The sequence below is a fragment of the Hemitrygon akajei genome, chromosome 10 (assembly GCF_048418815.1).
Source record: "Hemitrygon akajei chromosome 10, sHemAka1.3, whole genome shotgun sequence".
Taxonomy (NCBI): Eukaryota; Metazoa; Chordata; class Chondrichthyes; order Myliobatiformes; family Dasyatidae; genus Hemitrygon; species Hemitrygon akajei.
In genome coordinates, this window is record NC_133133.1 from 45,472,674 (window position 1) to 45,491,972 (window position 19,299).

A 19,299-nucleotide genomic window follows, 5' to 3' on the forward strand; every position below is an offset into this window, starting at 1 on the left:
ACAGTCCCATACACAGTGAAACAGAGTACCCTTTTCTTCTAAACATTTAACACAAGTGTCCAGGATGCCAGGGGTCCAATGGTTCAGTTTGACCAGGGAAATGTAAGTTCTCATTAATCATTTGTATTGTAATAGTTTCATTCTTGTATTAATTGATTGTTTTTGGGCTTTTAAGCATGCCATTTCCCACTCAGTTTCTTGTATGTCCTCTTGAACATCCAGTCTCCATGCCTCCAGCCTGTCAATGGTGGACTCCTTATCATATGATATCAAAGCTGTATAGAATAAAGAAATCTGACTTCTCCCCTTTTGGTTTAGAAGTGTAAGATTTTCAAAATATGATAGTGGTGGTTCAGATATTAAATGCTTATATTTTGATAATATGAAATGTCTCAGATGCAAATATTTAAAAAAGTGTTTTTTTAGGAATATAGTATGTCTGATACAATTGATCAAATGTAATAAGATTACCATTCACATAAAGGGCCTCTATTTTCTACACACCTTTGTCTGCCCAGATTCTGAAACCACCATCTGCTATTCCTACCCTGAAGTATGTATTGTCCCTTATTGGGAAGAAGGGAGAGATGGGAGGAGTATCTTTAATATGCTGATGTGCTTTATACCAGATGTCAATAGTATTTTTGAGGAAAGGGTTCTCGGTTGTTCTTTTCAGATTTCTTGGGTCTGCAGTGTATAGATAGAGCTTTAATGGGAGGTTTGGTATTGATGCCTGTTCCAATATTCACCCAGGCTGGAAGGGCATCCATTGAGAAATAAAACACTGCAAAATGTAACTGAGCAGACCAATAATACCATTTCAGGTTGGGGAGCCGTAGCACTCCCCTTTCATAAGGCAGGTATAGCAGCCTACGTTTCAGTCTAGATTTTTTATTATTCCAAATGAATTTACTAGGAATATTATTAAACTTATCAAAAAATTATTTTGGTAATGGAGAGGAAGTGTTTGAAAAACGTATAGAAATTTTGGTAATATATTCATTTTGATCATGTTTATATGGCCAACCAATGTCTCTTTCACTTTGTCCACCAGTGGGTCATAGTTTGTTGGGACGATTGTTTTAATTTCAGAGGTAATTCTGACACCAAGGTAGGTAAAACCCTCCTTTGCATTTATAAATGGGGTTTTTATGACTGGTTTCAGTCTTTCTTCTTTGTTCAAAAATAGTATCGATGATTTCGAGTTGTTAATGTTATAACCAGAGAAATGCCCAAACAATTCAACCTGTTGCATTAAATTTGGAATATTAATGGATAAATTTGTTAAAAATAGAATCACGTCATCAGCATTTAAGGATATTCTATGTTCCTGTTCTCCTAGCTGGATGCCCGACAGGCCTGTCTCTGTTCTTTTTGCCATAGCCAGGGGTTCCATGGCCAGTATAAACAACATCGATGACAAAGGGCATCCCTGGCGAGTAGATCGCTCCAAGATGACTGGTTTAGAAACTATTGTAGTTGCACGCAATGCGCTACTAAAGAAACACAGAGGCAGAGAGAGCTGAACTCAGAATGCCTTTACTGATTCAAAATCACGCGCTTAAATCTCCCCTCCCATGGGCCCCTGCAACCCGCGGGGTGGACGTGACGTCAGGCTGTCCCCAGAAGGTCCACCCCGAGCAGGTAGTTCGAAACGCGCTACCGCATGTCTGCCCGCGACTCCCGATGGCGGTTCAAGTCCCACATGTGCAGGCTGCCACACCACCCCCCCCCCGAAGAAACTTCCATCAGGGGAGTGGAGCCCCCAGTCTGTGTGGCTTGCCTGGGTGGCCGGCCTTGCCAGCACAGTGCGGGTACCCTCACTGGTTGCTCAATGTCCAAGTGCACCGGTTTGAGGCGGTCCACTGTAAAAGTCTCTTCCCGGCCACCCACCTCCACAACACAACGTGGTTCTGTTGTGCCAGATCACCTTGAAGGGTCCCTCATACGGCCGCTGTAGAAGTGACCTGTGCATAACCCTGCGAATAAAAACATACTCACAGTCTCGGAGATCTTTAGGGGTGAAGGATGACGTGGGACCATGCCTGGAGGTCGGGACCGGTGCCAGGGTCCCTACCTTGTCCCGCAGCCTCATTAGCACCGCTGCTGGAGTTTCTTCCGAACATCGGGCCTCTGGTACGAACTCACCTGGGATCGTCAGGGGGATGCCGTAGACCAATTCCGCCGAGGAGGTGTCCGGGTCCTCCTTGGGGGCTGTGCGGATGCCCAGTAGGACCCAGGGAAGCTCATCTGTCCAGTTGGGGCCCCTGAGGTGCGCCATCAGGGCCAACTTGAGATGCCGGTGAAATCACTCTACCAAACCGTTGGACTGGGGATGGTACACTGTGGTGTGATGCAGCTGGGTTCCCAGGAGCTGCGCCAGTGCTGTCTACAAACCAGACATGAACTGCGCCCCTCTGTCAGAGGTGATGTCCATTGGGAGGCCGAACCTGGCGATCCAGCTTGCAATGAGTGTCCTGGTGCAGGACTCAGTGGATGTGTCTGCGAGCGGTATGGCTTTCGGCCATCTGGTGAACATGTCTACCATGGTAAAGATATACCTGGCACCCCGGGAGACTGGCAGGGGACAAACAAAGTCCACGTGGATGTGTTGGAACCTCCTGTGCATCGGCTGGAACTACTGGAGGGGAGCCTTCACGTGTCACTGGACTTTGGTGGTCTGGCAGTGTACACAGGTCCTGGCCCAGTGTCCGACCTGTTTGCGCAAACCGTGCCAGATGAATCTGTCCACTACCAGCTTGATGGACGCCCGGATGGATGGGTGGGCCAGGTCGTGCAGTGTGTCGAACACCCGGCGCCTCCAAGCTGCTGGTACCACAGGTTTGCCGGTAGACATGTCGCACAGGAGTCAACCTGCTGCCGGGCCGATGGAGGCGTCCTCCAACTGGAGCTCCAAAACGGCGGCGCGGTAAGCCGGGATCTCGGTGTCCAACCGCTGTGCTGTGTAGTCTATTCCTGAGGACAATATGCCTACTGAGTGGAGGCAGGGGCGAAACAGTGTGTCAGCGATGACGTTGTTCTTCCCTGCGATGTGGCGGACGTCCGTGGTGAATTCTGAAATAAAGGACAGGTGCCTCTGCTGCCGAGCCAACCATGGGTCCGATACCTTGGCCAGTGTGAAGGTGAGGGGTTTGTGGTCTGGAAACACGGTGAACTCCCTTCCCTCCAGGAAGTACCGGAAATGCCAGACAGCCAGGTAGAGCGCTAGCAACTCTCTGTTGAAGGCGCTGTACTTCACCTCCAGTGGCCGTAGGTGCCAGCTGAAGAAAGTGAGTGGTCACCACTGGTCCTCGACGAGCTGCTCCAGGACTCCGCCGACTGCCGTGTCGGAAGTGTTGACTGTGAGTGCCGTGGGTACATCAACTCTCGGGTGCACCAGGAGGACCGGTTTTGCTAGTGCCTCCTTGGCCTGCTTGAACGCCTCCGTGTCCCATGCCACTTCTTTGGCCTTGCCGGCCATCAGGCTGAACAAGGGTCTCATGATGCTTGCTGCTGCCAGCATGAACCGATGATAAAAGTTGACTATCCCTACAAACTCCTGCAGGCCCTTGACCGTGCTGGGCTTGGGGAACTGGCAGATGGCCTGGGCCTTGTCCGGTAGGGGAACTGTGCCAAGTCGGTTACGGAACTCCTCCATGGCGAGGTGGAGCTTGTTGGGTGGGAGCCTGCGAGCTCTGGGGTGCAGCAGCGGTCCTTGCGTGGGAATGTGGTGCTGCACGCCGTGCTTGGGGTCGGCTGTGGAGAACTGCGGGGTGACTATGGAGGGGAATTCCACCAACACCCTGGCAAATTCGTTACCCGAGAGGGTCACAGAATCCAAGTGGAGGGCCAGTAGCTTGGCTTCTCTAAGCTGGAAAGTCTGGAACGTCTCAGCGTGGACCAAATGCCAGCCTTTGTCTGCCCGCGGCTCCCGATGGCGGTTCGAATCCTGCGTGTGTGGGCTGCCACACTATACTATTTGCTAAGACACAGGCTATTGGGTTTGTATATAAAACCTGATTTATTTAAGGAAGTTCTTTCCAATCCAAATCTAGGCAATACATTAAATAAATATGGCCATTCTATTCTATCAAAGGCCTGCCAAGCATCCAGTGATAATACTGCTGTATCTTTAGCGTCAAATTTTTCATGAATTATGTTAAGAACTCTTCTAATATTATGGAATCCTTGGCGTTTTTGCACAAAACCATTCTGATGATTATGAACTAAATGTGGGATATAAGGATCCAATCTTCTTGCTAAGGCTTTACAAAGTATTTTTGTGTCCCATCCAATCAGACTTATCGGTCTAAATGAGGAACATTCTGTAGGAGATTTGCCTGTCTTCAAGATCAGCGTTATCACTGCCAGCCTTAAAGAGGGTAGGAGAGTTCCATTCCGATAAGACTCGTCATACATATTTAAGAGTGGGCCTGGTAATTTTTCTTGAAATGTTTTGTAGAATTCGATTGGTAGGCTGTCAGGCCCTGGGTCTTTACCACTGTTAATATTTTGGATAGTCTGTGATAACTCTTCAATTGTTAAACCTCTATCTAACTCCTTTTTTGCATCTTCTGTCAGTGTCTGGAATTGAAACTGATCAAGAAATATGTCCCATTCTTCTGAGGCTTGGGGGCAGTCTGATCTATATAAATGTTCATAAAATTCTCCAAAACTGTTACTAATTTCCAATAGGTCTACTGTTAGGCTTCCTGAAGAGGTTATTATACTGTTAATTGCTCTATCAGACTATCTGTATTTTTTTTTTAATTCTCCATGCCAAAAGTTTCCCAGCTTTTTCTCCTTGATTGTAGTAAGATTGCTTCAGCCACATTAAACTTTTTGCAGCTTTATCAGCAGATAATTTATTGTATTTGGTTCTCAAAAGTAACAGATCTCTTTGTTTTGTTGGATCATCCCTTTCATTTAGTTCTATCTCTAAAGATTTAATTTGTTTTTCCAAAGTTTCCATCTCTATTTTTTGTTGTTTGGACTTGGAGCTTGTATAACTGATGATTTCTCCTCTAATATATGCCTTGAACGCCTCCCATCTCATGCTGGCACTAGTTTGATCTGTATTTAACTCAAAATAACTACCTATCTTAGTTCCCACAAATTTAACAAAGTCTGGGTTTTGTAGCCATCTCACCTGAAATCACCAGTTAGGGGGCCTGTGAATAAATTTCTCTATATAAATACTTAATGAAATAGCAGCATGGTGGCTTATTACTATGCTATCATACCAGCAACTTTTAATCTTTGATAAGAGCTCTCTTGAGACAAGAAAATAATCAATATGAGAACGAGATTTACATATACTTGAATGGCAAGAGTATTCTATTTTGCCAGGATTTTGTTCTCTCCATACTTGAACCAAATTTATATTCACAATGCATTGTTTTAGTAATTTTCTAGTTTGTGCCTTATAGGTATCACAGCCTGCAGAGTGATCCATTACTGGGTTTAAATTGCAATTAAAGTCTCCTCCAATGATATAAAAGCCATGTGAAGAGGACAAAGTAAGGAAGAAATCTTCAAAAAATTTAGAATTGTCCTCATTTGGGCCATATATACCGACTAGGTTTAATGTGAAAGAGAGGATATCACCTTGCACAATAACATACTTTCCGGTTGAGTCTTGGATTGTCTTCATAATGTGAAATGGTATCATTCTATGAATAAGAATAAATACACCTCCAGCATAGTTGTTGTTTGTTGCATATATTACTTGGCCAGGCCATCTATTCCGTACCAGTTTAATATCTGAAACTGTCAGATGGGTTTCTTGAAGAAAAATTATTTTGGACTTAAGCTGTTTGATCCTATTCATAACCTGTTTCAGTTTGGTTAACTTCTTTAGTCCCCTAACATTCCAGCTCATGACTTTTATGTTAAAGATATTCTGAGTGCTCATCTGTTCCATATAAAGTACATGTCAGTTATACCAGGAAAAGGAGTAAGAAATATTACTGCTGTGTTGGGTGCACGACATACATTTAGAAAAACAAAAAACACATACACATTTACACATATAGACATTTGAACTCTTGAATTCCCCCTCCCTTACTCAAAACAAAGAAATGTACAGCTTGTGCTGATCCACTCTATGGAGGAGCAGCTAAACTATGCAAACCTAACTCCATAGGCAACTAGTGGTGTCCATCAACCACACACCTTATTATATCTTAGAACATTATATATTCAACCCATTTAGCATAGAAATAAAGTCAAAGTAGCCACTGAACTGTATGCCAATATTGCCTATTATAAATGTTCATTCAGGTCCATGGAGTCCCATCTCAACAGAATTAAGGTTTCAACAAACAAAAATATGGTAAACAATAACAATAGGCAAAATAATAAAGCTATTCTGGTGGTATAAACAACCTCTTAAATACAGTATCTTTTCAAGAATAGAATAGGCTAAAGTGGCTGTTCTAGTAAAAGAAAAAGAGAAAAAAGTTGTCTTCTGGGATTCAGTGTAGGCTTATACCTCTTAAGCAATCAGTATCACCTGATGCTCATGGGTATGGAAGTAAACAAATCTCACTACTGCCTTAATCAGACCCCTCAGGTGTGTTCTTGATGGAAATCTTCCACCTCTTTTGGTGATGAAAACAGGTGTATTTTCCCATTGTGGAGGACGCTCATCTTGCATGGATTATGTTGAAAACTGCGGAAAGTTCTTTTTTCGATGAACTCTCTTCTGACCATGTTAAACTCATTTCACTGTCGTATGGTCTCAGCTGAGAGGTCTTGAGTGAAGTAAAGCTTGTTTCCCTCATACGTAATATTACGCTGTTTAATGGAGCAGAAAACAAACTCTTGATCTTGAAATTTCAGAAACCGAATGAGAACCACTCTGTTCTGGTTTGGTTTCAAGAGTGCTAGAGTTCGGTGAACCTTTCTAGGATGAAGGATCTGTCAGTGTCCAGCTCCAGCCAGCGCCGTAGCATGTTTTGTATGAATTCCAGCAGTGGTTGGTTTCCTTCAGCGCCCTCCCGGAGGCCAAACAACCGCAAGATTTTCCTTGGACTCCAATTCTCCAGGTCTTCAGTCTTGGGAGTCCTGTTAGGCGATTTGTTTCATGGCGTTGGTTAGTTCAGCTTTGTTCTTTTCCACGTGCTCCTCTGCCACCATTATTTGGTTTTCAGCCTCTACCATCTGCTTGGTATTAGAAGCAACATTTCGCTTCACCTCCAACATATTGTTTTCCAAGGCAACGACAGAGCTGGCCATCTTAACCAGGCGGTCATCTATACTGCAAACACGAGGATATCTGCAGATGCTGGAAATTCAAACAACAACACACACAAAATGCTGGTAGAACACAGCAGGCCAGGCAGCATCTATAGGGAGAAGCGCTGTTGACGTTTCGGGCCAAGACCCTTCGTCAGGACTAACCAAAAGGAAAGATAGGTCATCTATACTGTCCAGTTTGGATTCAAATCCTCCAAATTCAGAGCGAAGTAACTTTAGTTCATCTAGCACCGCCGTTAGCTCCACCATGTTGCTCGAAACTTCCTCATCTTGCTTCGTTGATGAAGTGTTGATTTTAAATTTTTTGGAGCCACTTTTTCAGGTGAAGATATCACAGTCCTTGAGTGTAGTCATTTTTGACATAGCCCAAGTTCAGTTGGTATAACTTAGGGTTTTAAAGTTGTTTAGTGCAAGATTGTACGGAGCCTCCACGTTAAGTTGCCATCTTGGTTCATGGCTCCATAGCACCCCCGATTTTTCAGAGTTAATATTATCACCAAGGTTGAGAGCAGAAAGGAAACAGTAACATGAATATCACATATTCTTTACACAACCCAAACAATTCTCAAAATGTAGGCAAAATCAAAAATCTACTGCATCATTTTTACAAATGCTGTAGCAGCAAGTGAATTCCACTGACCGGTCATGTTCCATTAGTAGTTTCGCAGCTTCAAGACAAACAGTAAGCGATACTTTTCCAAGGAGATCTCTGACAGCTAACACAAATGCAAAAATGGCAAACAAAAAGACCAATTAGTATCAGGAGATGTCAAAACTTTTAAACCAAGTTATGTCAAAATGTTTGGAATGTATTTACTCTGCTTTGATACACTGGATGAATTTCATATTTTGTTTAGGGCAGTGTGACAATGAGATGGTTATTAACAGGAATGGCAACACAGGAACTGTCATTCAAGGATTTGGGTTTTTCTGTTTTATTATTACTCAAAACTGGTAGGTATTTATCACATATAAATTCCATCAAAAATGGTGAGGAATTATCTCCCTAGACTATTATAGTACTATTTGCAAAGGATCTTAGGTAGTGCTATTATGGAAGACAGTTCCATCATTGTGAATCAGCAGTCACAGGAACAAGAGCATACATTCCCAAACACAAATGATGTGCGACTTAGAATTCAGGTTGCTAGTTTTAAATTGATTAAACAGCAACTACTCCAGCCTCTTAAGAAGGTACAAGTCAGGAAAGGAGTATTGAAGAATACTGTAGTTGCCATCCATTTTCAACAGAGCACACAATGCAGCCAAAGCATGGTGGCTTGATTTGTTCTTAATGAGTTAAAGCTTTGTCACTGTCTTTGGTACTTCATTTATAGGACAAAGTAGAAAACACTTTTCAAAATCTTCTAAGCTGCACTTATAAACACAAGTAGAGAGAATTTTTAATGTCCCCTTAACCAGCAAGAACTTAGCTTCTCACCACGACTTGTCTTGTGTATTTTGAAAAAATCCTGTTTCTCAGTGCTAGGTAAGGATCAACCTACATCTGGAAGTGGGCAATCTTCTAGGAAGTTTCAAAGCTTTGTGAAATAGCACCAAGACGATGTAGGAGATATCCTCAGTACTAACAAGAGTGTGCCTGACATGATTACTGGATACACAAATTTCTAACATTACCATAATAAAATTTCTGTTTCTTACCTGCAAAGACAGTTTCATCAGGAAAGGTACAACTTAAAAGGATTTTTATCTTTAAGAACAATCCAGCTGGATGGGGATTTTCCTATTGGATTAAGTAATCAGAAATCCTCATCAGTAAACAGTACATTCTTTTCCTCTTATTTTCTGATTAATTATTTTCCATTCATCATCATTTTTTTGCTACATTTTAGACTGGTCACATTTCCTGTGTCCTAAATCTAGTAATGATGCACTCTGGATCTCAAAACTTCCAGCAAACCATGTCTCACTCTTTTGAAAATCCTCCCAGGCATGTCTAAATAAAACATGCAGTCATGCAGAGCATCCAGCTTTGTCCCCAAATATAACTCTTCATACTTTTCGTATTTTATTCTTCCCTGAAGATTTCCTGAGTAAATATTCCTGGTTCAAACAGATTTCAAATCTTTATAATTATAATCAACAACACCTTGTGTTCCATTAATGCTGTTTATTTTCAAAGTGCAAGAGTTTTCTGAATAGAGAACATTGATTTTAGTAACAAAGCAGGGGTGTTGTTCGAAAAATAGTGAAAATATAATAGCTAAAGGAAAGACGGTCAATGTTAAAAAGTTAAAGCAAAGAGGTAAAAATAAATGTCTTGGGCTGAGGCCATATTGCAAAAAACAAGAGGAGTACACTAAGTAAATTCACTGCACTTATGCTGATAAAAGAAGTTGGAAAGGAGCAAGTCTTAGTGCAGATACAGTTTTAAATTACACTATGTTATTTTAGTGAGTTGAAAATGTGAAGCCTTGGAGGAAATCAAAGAGAAATTGAAAAGAAAAACAAGTCAAAACATCCATGCAAAAGATTGTTACCCATAGGGGATAAGAACGCAGAGAAGCCTGTCAATGTAATGGAGGTACAAAAAATCTTTTTGGAAACAGAAATGGAGATAAGACACCAAGGCTTTGCTATTTCGGATAAAAATTACAGCAATCTATGATTTTAAAAACAATAGGATACTTCATCCCTCCCCCCACTTCTTACCCCCCCTTGACCATCCCACGTTACTTCACTCCTGATGAAGGGTTTCGGCCTGAAACATCTTCACTACCTCCTCCCATAGATGCTGTCTGGCCTGCTGAGTTCTGCCAGCATTTTGTGTTTTTATTTGAGGTACTTTAAGATTAGTTAGTACTTAGCTATTTTAGCTCATCCAACTCCAAATGCTGAAGAGCTGACTGGAGTCAAAAACAACTGCATTTGTTAAATTGACATTGAAAAAGGTTCTGTTGGCATCCAAACAGTAGATGAACCCAAGTTTCTCAGTGCTGTAATGGGAGCTTATAATGAAGAAAATGAAGAGGTGAAAGATGGAGCTCCTAGCTGCTGAAAAATTGATAATCCAGATTACCAAAATTTATCCAATTGCACATACAATGAGTATAATAATAGCATGCGCTCTGCAGGAAAGGAATTCAATGCAAAAGATACTTCTAACTCTGAGAAAGGCTGTGAACAGGAAGATAACATTTCACAATTGAAAACAGACAGTTATTTATGCTAAATTAACAGACATACCATATGGTAAGACTATAAGACATACAAGTTAGAATTAGACTATTCGGCCCATTGAGTCTGCTCCACCATTTGATCATTGGTTTATTTTCCCTCTTAACCCCATTCTCCTGCCTTCTCCCCATAACCTCTGATGCCCTTACTAGTCAAGAATTTATCAACCTCTGCTTTAAATTCACCCAAGGACATGACCTCCACAGCCATCTGTGGTAATGAATTCCACAGATTCACTACTCTCTAGCTAAAGAAATTTTTCGTCATCTCTAAAAGAGTGCCTACAGAATTGCATAAAATGCTTTACTTCATTTGCCAAAATGACCGCATCAAGAGCTCTCTCCTGGTGTTGCTTGATATCCCACTCCAGATAAACATTAGCCAACAAACGCAAAACCTTCGCCTAAAATAGAGAAATGTCAGTCAGTTATAAATAATATTCTTCATGTTGTTTGCAATCCTTAATACAATGGAGTAGAAAGCCATCAATTCAGCAATTCACTAAATGCATAATATAGTATTTGTTACAGTACTAAAGAGATGATTATTGACCTTAGGAGAAAACTGGAGGTCCATGAGCCAGTCCTTATCTGGGGTTCAGAGATAGAGAGGGTCAGCAACTTTAAATTCCTCGGTGTTATCATTTCAGAGGATCTGTGCTGGGTCCAGTGTGTAAGAGCCATTACAAAGAAAGCGTGGTGGCACCTCTACTTTCATAGAAGTCTGCAAAGAATTGGCATGTCATCTAAAATTCTGACAAACTTCTATAGATGTGTGGTGAAGAGTATATTGACTGGCTGCATCACTGTCTGTTTATGGAAGTACCCGTGCCCTTTTACGGAAAAGCCTACAAAAGGTAGTAGATACGGCCTAATCCATATTAAGCAAAACCATCCCCACCATTAAGCACACCTACAGGGAGCACCGTTGCAGGAAAGCAGCAACCATGATCAAGGACTCCCACCATCTAGGCCATGCTCTCTTCTCGCTGCTGCCATCAGGTAGGAAATACAGGAGCCTCAGGACCCACACCACCAGGTTCAGGAACATTTATTACTGCTCAACGATCAGGCTACTGAACCAGAGGGGATAACTCCACTCAATTTCACTCGCCCCATCACCAAGCTGTTCCCTATGGACTCACTTTCAAGGATCCTTCATCTCATGCTCTTAATATTTATTGGTTATTTATTTATTTTTCCTTCTTTCTTGTATTTGCAGAGTTTGTTGTTTTTTTTGTACATCTGTTGTTTGACTTATTGGGTGTAGTCATTCATTGATACTATTGCGTTTCTTGTACTTACTGTGATTGCCTGCAAGAAAATGAATCTCAAGGTTGTATATAGTGACATATATGTACTTTGAAATAAATTACTTCAAACTTAATTTGCACTCTACTTCTAAACTTCAGTTTCTTGTGAAACCAAATTATATAAGAGAGGGAAAGAAAAAGCAGCTGTGATCATGGTGTATTAATGTAAGTGCCTGCAAGACTATTTTTTATCCCATTACCTCTAACATGACATTTAGTCATGTATGGCATAATACAAGGTTCAAGGATCCTTCAATGCAAAGTAAGAAAATTAACATGCGATACAGCAAACAGTTAATAAGACAAGAATCACTTTAGCCTTTTATGGATGTGGGTTTGAAATGTTGAAATAATGAAGGCTTTATATTGAATCTAAGGAGGCTATAAGCCATATTTGGTGGCACTTGAAACATCATCTGCAATTTTAATCTTTACATAAAGAAAGACATTTAGGCTTAGCAGTGTTGGTACAAAGATTTACCAGATGGAGTTTCTTAAGAGAAAATGAGCAGATTCCATTCCCGATAGGCCTGTGGACGTAAATGGTTGTTGAGTGAATTTTAATATTGGAATTGATTTCTGGACAATAGGGGATGAAAAAATTAAGTGCAGATAAAAAAATGAAACTTAAAATAAAGAGCTAATTCTGATGTAATTGACTAGTTAAGCAAATTATAGTATCCTCAGTCATTTGATGTTTCTAGGATAGAAATTGATAGATTTTGGACAGACTTTAGGACCATAAATTCTTGCATCCTATATTCCTGTGTAACATAATGAACATAAAATCTGTACATACCTGCACAGGAGAACCTGGTGAATATCTTTCATCCATTTTCCCAATGTCATAGCTCTGACTGGTAGTTGAAAACACACCTTTAGTAACTTTAACACTGTTAAAAATTCTAACCAACAGGATCACATTTTCCTTTGAATATTTTGCATGGCATCACCCAGTCAACCATATTCTTGCAGTAAACTAAGTTTGTGTGTATATGAAAGAGCCAAAGTTATCAAATAGAATTGTATGTATTTTGACCTAGGTGCAAAAGTTGGCAATTACTGAGTAACCGACAATCCGTACTTCCATTAATTGCAAGAAAAATGCATTTCTAGTCTATCACATTATAAATCTCCAAAAAGAAACAAATTGACACTATGAAATGATGTATCAGGTTGAAGGCTCTGGTGAGGGAAATTATACTGTAACAGCACACCCTCTTCAAAGGTCCATTTTGATTATTTCAAATGTATAAGACAGACAATCAGTGCTCTGATCAGTACAATTTAACTGAAAATGACAGTGAGAAATGTTATTCCTGTAAGGTGGTGGCACATTTGGTCGCAGCAGCCTCTCCGCGTCCAACCACAGGTGTAATTGTTCACCTTTAATGTCTTTTTTTTTTACAATTACAATACACTGTTGGATACTCAGAACATCAGCTTCTGCAGGTCTACCCCATCAGCGAGTCACTCAATCGTGATGGAGCTGCCTTATCGTGTTGTCACGTAGTAGACCTGCTGCATACTGTTGTTGTGCGGAGGCCATATACATTCCAACAGTCAGAGCAAATGATTGTCTTGGACATTTTTATAGTGATCACAAGACATTGCTGGACATTGGTAATGTAAAAAACTGCAAGTTTGGTGCACTGGCGAGGCCACAGCGGGGTAACTGTTGCCCCGGTTGTTGTGTGTAGCTGGCCCTCATGCCGCGCTGTCACCTTTTGGAGCCACCCAGGAGAAGAGACACCGGAGGCAATAGCAGAGTCCCCTTTGGGTGCACTGGAATCCAAAGTGGGTTGAAAGCTGGCCCCTCCATTGGTGCTAGCCTTCAGTGTTTGGTCACTGGAAGACAAGCTGGACCAGGACAACATCTCATGCACCATCTATACGCTATGCCACCCAGGGACTTGGGCTATAGATGTTTTTGTGACTGGATGTTTTTCTGCCATCATAACTATATGTGCTGTATGCTGTGTGCTGTGTTTTGCACCTTGGGCAGAGAAACAGTTTTGTTTGGCTGTTTTCATGTATGGTTGAATGATAATTGAACTTGAACGTACAAATAAAGGAATGAGATTGTGAAATCAGAGGAAATCAGTTTCTGAAAAGGGATGATAGGATAAATCTTGAGTGTGTTTCTCTGGCTAGATAACCTTAGAGAACTCATTATTCTGAAACTATTTAGGAATCTCTGGATACCCTCTCACTGAGTACATTCAAGATTGAGATTAATATTCTGGATTCCATGGAATCAAAGACAGAGAGATCATGTGGGGTGGTGGACAAGATACAGGATATCTCATTATACTTAAGGGCAGAATAGAAAAATGTGCTATGTGTGCTTCAATTGCCAGGCCCCAGCATAAAATACTGCTCACATGTTTTCATGCTTTATAACTGGCAAAGAGGTTGCCATCAAAAAGGGCAAGGTTACCAGCATGTTCAGTCTTCAAGTACAGGGAGAAGTTATTCCATCCATAGAGGACAACCCAGTAAAGTGCCTTAGAAAGTGATTTAATGCAACAGTGACAGACAGTGCCAACATCATCAACACTGTAAAGCAGACTGAAGAGTGGCTGAAGAAGATCGACAAAACTGGACTCGCTGGTAAATTTAAGACATGGTTGCACCAACCTGGTCTTCTATCAAGGCTGCTCTGGTTTTTATGGTGTACGAGTTCCCCATGACCACCGTAGAAGGCATCGAGAGAAAAGTTAACAAGTACCTGAGGAGGTGGCAGGGGATACCCCCCCCATGTTTTTTCTTTAATGGGGTTCCACATAAAATGAGGCCAGCTAAAGTCCTGTTGTATTCGGTACTGGAGGAGTTCAAGGTTGCAAAGTGTAGAGTCGAGTTTACATTGAGCTGCTCTGGTGGTAAGCTAATAAATCAAGCAAGAGTTACAACAAGATTGGACCGAAAGTGGGCTGTCAACTCAGCCACAGACCAGGCAGTGAGCTCACTGCAATTGAGAGAGATCATCAGCAACACATAACTGTGTCAGCAAGACCTCAGCTCTGCATACTTCCAACGATGGTGGAGTGCAAGTGCAAGGGATAGGTGTGACATAGATCAGGCAGAGGTACAGAACCTCAAAGACAAAACACAGTTATCGAAGACAGTGGAGTTGGGGGGGTTACAGTGCGCCTGGACAAAATGTGATCTGGTCGAATACAAGATTACTTGGATAGAGCTTTGGAGACTGGGGCCCTTCCACATTTCTTTCCTTCTGCAGTCCATGTATGACACTCTCCCTACACCATCACAGCTGCATACACAGGTGCTGGGAAAGGACCCTATCTGCAAGCTTTGTGGTCAGTAGGGTTCATTGGCACACATACTGTCAGGAGGCAAAACGGCTTTAACTCAAGGAAGGTATTGGTGGCGCCTCAACAAGATCTTGCTATTCCTTGCTGACACACTGGAGCGGGAATGGTGTTAAAAGAGACCAGCTGGTAGAGAGCCAAACGGGGCAGTCACCTTCATCAAGGAGAAGGCCACATCAGTCATAATAAAGAGGCCTAAATCCAATCTGCTGCAAACTGCCAAATCAAGGGAGATGATGGTCAATGTGAGGAGGAAGTTGCAGTTCCCGGAAGTGGTGCAAACCACACATCGACTAGACACTGTACTGTGGTCCACCAAAGACAAGAAAATCATCCTGGTGGAGTTCGCTGTACCACGGGAGGAAGGATGCGAGGAGGCTCACAAGAGGAAGGCCTTGAAGTACCAGCCCTTAGTCAAGGAGAGCAGGGACAAAGGATGGCAGACATGGCTATTCCCCATGGAGATCGGCTGTAGAGAGTTCCCAGCAAGGTCAGCATGAAGGTTGCTGTCTATGCTGGCCTTGATGAAAAGAACCAACCAAACAGTTCACAGGATGGGGGTGGAAACAGAAAGAGCCTCTTGCTGGGTATGGAGCAGGTGAGAGAAGTTGAACTGGAAGTCAGGAGCAGATGGGCAGTGACTTGGCCACCTCTGCTATCTGCCAGCTGGAGAGTCTAGTGGTTAAGGTTCAAAACACTTTATGAAGGTTGGGCACCACCTGACAACATCTGCCCCTGGCCAAAAGCTACAATTACTTCATCAGGTAACTGAAGAGTGCACCCCGGTGTGTGATGCAAGCTAGAAGTTATATTGTATACTGTAATTGTGTTTGGTATAGTCTGTGTCTACTGAAACACTGCACATTTATAACATTTTATAAAGGCCTTCAATAATTGTAAAATTACTCAATTTTTCTAAGGACACTGCAGATTTTTCTTGGGGTTATTTCTGCACTGTCATTCTTACTCTGCCTGCAATCAGAAACCCTATTTAGTTTTTTTTCGTTTAGTAAACCTTTCAGTTATAGGATGAGCAGGGAAAGATCACTGAAATTCTTTACATGTAACTCACCCTGTGGAATTGGGAGTAATATATTGACAAAGACTGTGCATGGGGTTTAGAAGAATAGAAGTTGATTATATAAAATATATAAAGTTCCTACAGTGAAAAAGGATCTAGTGCTTTCCCAGCACATATGATGAATAAACTCTTCTCGGGCTTCCAGCCGGGTGCAGGTATCAATTTTAATTTATGTTTCAATGACAAACTTTGCCACCTTCATCAGGGATGATGCCTGGACACATCTAGATCAGTGGTATTTATACATCCGTTGTCTGTCCCACCTGATTGGTTAATCCTCATTCAATCAGGTTTCCACTTGTTTACAATCGAATTCCAGTTCTTACTTAGAGCAAGACCTTCATCTTTGTTAAAATTCTTTTCCTTTAGTTTTATTTCCAATAGCCAACAATAAGATAGGCACAGCTGGGACCCACGTGAGTGCCCATGGCTACACTTTTGGCCGACAAACAGGCAGGAATAGCTGGGAGTCCACCGCCATTCTTCTCCAGCTGACAGAACTTGTCCTCACTCTCAATAATTTCTCCTCCCACTTCCTTCAAGCCACAAGCTTGCCTGCCACATGATTCCCAGCTACGTATGCCTGCTTTTAGTCAGTTATGTGGAACAGTCTATGTTCCAAGCCTACACCAGTATCACTCCCCAACTTTTCTTACACTACATCAACAACTACTTTGGTGCTGCTTCAACTTTGCCTCTAACTTCCACCCTGCCCTCAAATTTACCTGGTCCATATCCAACACCTCCCTCTCCTATCTCAATCTCTCTGTCTCTGGAAATAGCTTATCTACTGACATTTATTATAAACCCACTGATTCTCACCGCTACCTGGATAATACCTCTTCCCACCCTGTTACTTGCAAAAATGTCATTGCCTTCTCTCAATTCCTCTTTCTCCCCCACATCTGCTCTCAGGATGAAGCTTTTCATTCCAGAACTAAAGAGATATCCTCCTTCTTCAAAGAAAGGGGCTCCCCTTCCTCCACCATCAACGTTGCCATCAACCGCATTTCTTCCATTTCACGCATGTCTGTCCTCACCCCATCCTCCCACCAGAGATAGGGTTCCTCTTGTCCTCACCTACCACCCCACCAGCCTCTGCATCCAGCACATAACTCTCCATAACTTCCGCCATCTTCAGTGGGATCCCACCACCAAGCACACCTTTCCCTCACTCCCAGTTTCTGCTTTCCTCAGGGATCTCTCCCTATGCAACTTTCTTGTCCATTCATCTCTCCCCACTGAACTCTCTCCAGTTATCCTTGTGAGTGGAACAAGCGCTACACTTGCCCCTACACCTCCTCCCTCACTACCATTCTGGGCCCCGAACAGTCCTTCCAGGTGAGGCAACACTTCACCTACGAGTCTGTTGGGGTCATCTACTTTATCCAGTACTACTGGTGAGGCTTCCTGTAAATTAATGAGACCCAGAGTAAATTGGAAGACCGCTTTGCCAAGCACCAACACTCCATCTGCCAGATCTCCCAATGGCCACCCCTTATAATTCCACTTTCCATTCCGATTCATGGCCTCCTTTACTTCGTGATGAGGCCACACTCAGGTTGGAGGAGAAACACATATTTCTTCTGGATAGCCTCTGACCTGATGGCATGAACATCGATTTCTCGAACCTCCAGTAATGCCCCCCCTTCAACATTCCCCATTCCCATTTCCCTTTCATACCTCATCTCCTTACCTGCCCATCACCTCCCTTTGATGCTCCTTCTTTTCTTTTTTCCATGGCCGTCTGTCCTCTCCTATCAAATTACCCCTTCTCCAGCCCTATATCTCTTTTATCAATCAACTTCCCAGCTCTTTACTTCACCCCTCCCCCTCTCAGTTTCACCTATTACCTTGTGGTTCTTTCTCCCCTCCCCCCACTTTCTTACTCTGACCCCTCATTTTTTTTCAACCCTGATGAAGAGTCTCAGCCCGAAACATCGACTGTACCCTTTCCATAGATGCTGACTGGCCTGCTGAGTTCCTCCAGCATTTTGTGTGTGTTGCTTGGATCTCCAGCACCTGCAGATTTTCTCGTTTATGGTGAGACATAAACCTGTTTGGATGAGGACTAACCAATCAGGATGGACAGACGATGGGGGTTTAAATATCACTGAACAAGACAGCCCAGGCATCATCCCTAATGAAGATGGTAGAGTTTATCAGCAAAACATCAGTTAAAGTCAATACCTGTATCAGGTTGGAAGCCCAGGGGGAGTTTACATTCCTACAGTATATGTAAACATGGATGCTGAGAGACTCTTTTATTTCTCTGGATACGCTACTATCAAGGATAATGATCTCAAGGTCAGCCATCAATTTCCTAAAACTAGGATGAGAAGAAATCACTTCTATCAGAGGAGTACAGATCTAGGAACTTCAACCACAGGTACAGTGAAACCCCAATTTTACGCACCCCGATTTAACACAAATTCAGATATAACACGATAAGTCACTGGACTCCATGTCCATGTCAATCCATACTCCCCCTTCTCCAGCCTTGTATCCCTTTTGCCAATCAACTTCCCAGCTCATGACTTCATCCCTCCCCCTCCTGTCTTCTCCTATCATTTTGGGTCTCTCTCTCCCGCTCCCACTTTCAAATCTCTTACTATCTCGTTTTCCTGTTAGTCCTGATGAAGGGTCACGTTATAACAGGGTTTCGCTGTAGTTTTTGATTATCTAAGTACACATAGGATTTAGACTGATGGACTTTGGAGCAGTGGAATAATCAAAGGATAAAGGGAAAACACTCAGTCACGTTTTTCCCAATGGCAAAACTAGTTTACCTTTACCCTTGATCATGCTTCTTATGTTGCTATTTTTAGAGAAGGGTTAAAGTTAATAACTTTATCAAATGAATCTTGTTTAAGAATCCATCAAAATTACTGGTTGAAACTCCAGGACCCTTGGGACTTGACTAAAACCAGACCACAGAAAATCTGAGCACAAAAATTACTCTATGAGCAGAGCAATTGTTCTTTTATGTACAGACACTCCCAGATTAAGCGAAGTTCCAAAAACTTTCCATAACCCAAGACTCCCCGAGTCAGAAATGTAAATATTCCATTGCTAGGTTAATTACAGTTGGCCCTTCTTATCTGCGGGGGATTGGT

The 19,299-nt window shown here is 42.4% G+C and overlaps 1 protein-coding gene across 1 annotated transcript in view; it reads right to left on the reverse strand.

Annotated features, from left to right (window-relative positions):
• Positions 1-19,299, reverse strand: part of tex11 (testis expressed 11) — a 127,623-nt gene that overhangs the window by 72,647 nt on the left and 35,677 nt on the right. The window contains exons 9-12 of the mRNA XM_073057561.1: positions 12,570-12,627; positions 10,744-10,861; positions 8,923-8,988; positions 7,901-7,976 (exon numbers count right to left, since the gene is read on the reverse strand). Coding sequence (XP_072913662.1) covers positions 7,901-7,976; positions 8,923-8,988; positions 10,744-10,861; positions 12,570-12,627 — 318 coding nt within the window. The remainder of the gene's footprint in view (positions 1-7,900; positions 7,977-8,922; positions 8,989-10,743; positions 10,862-12,569; positions 12,628-19,299) is intronic.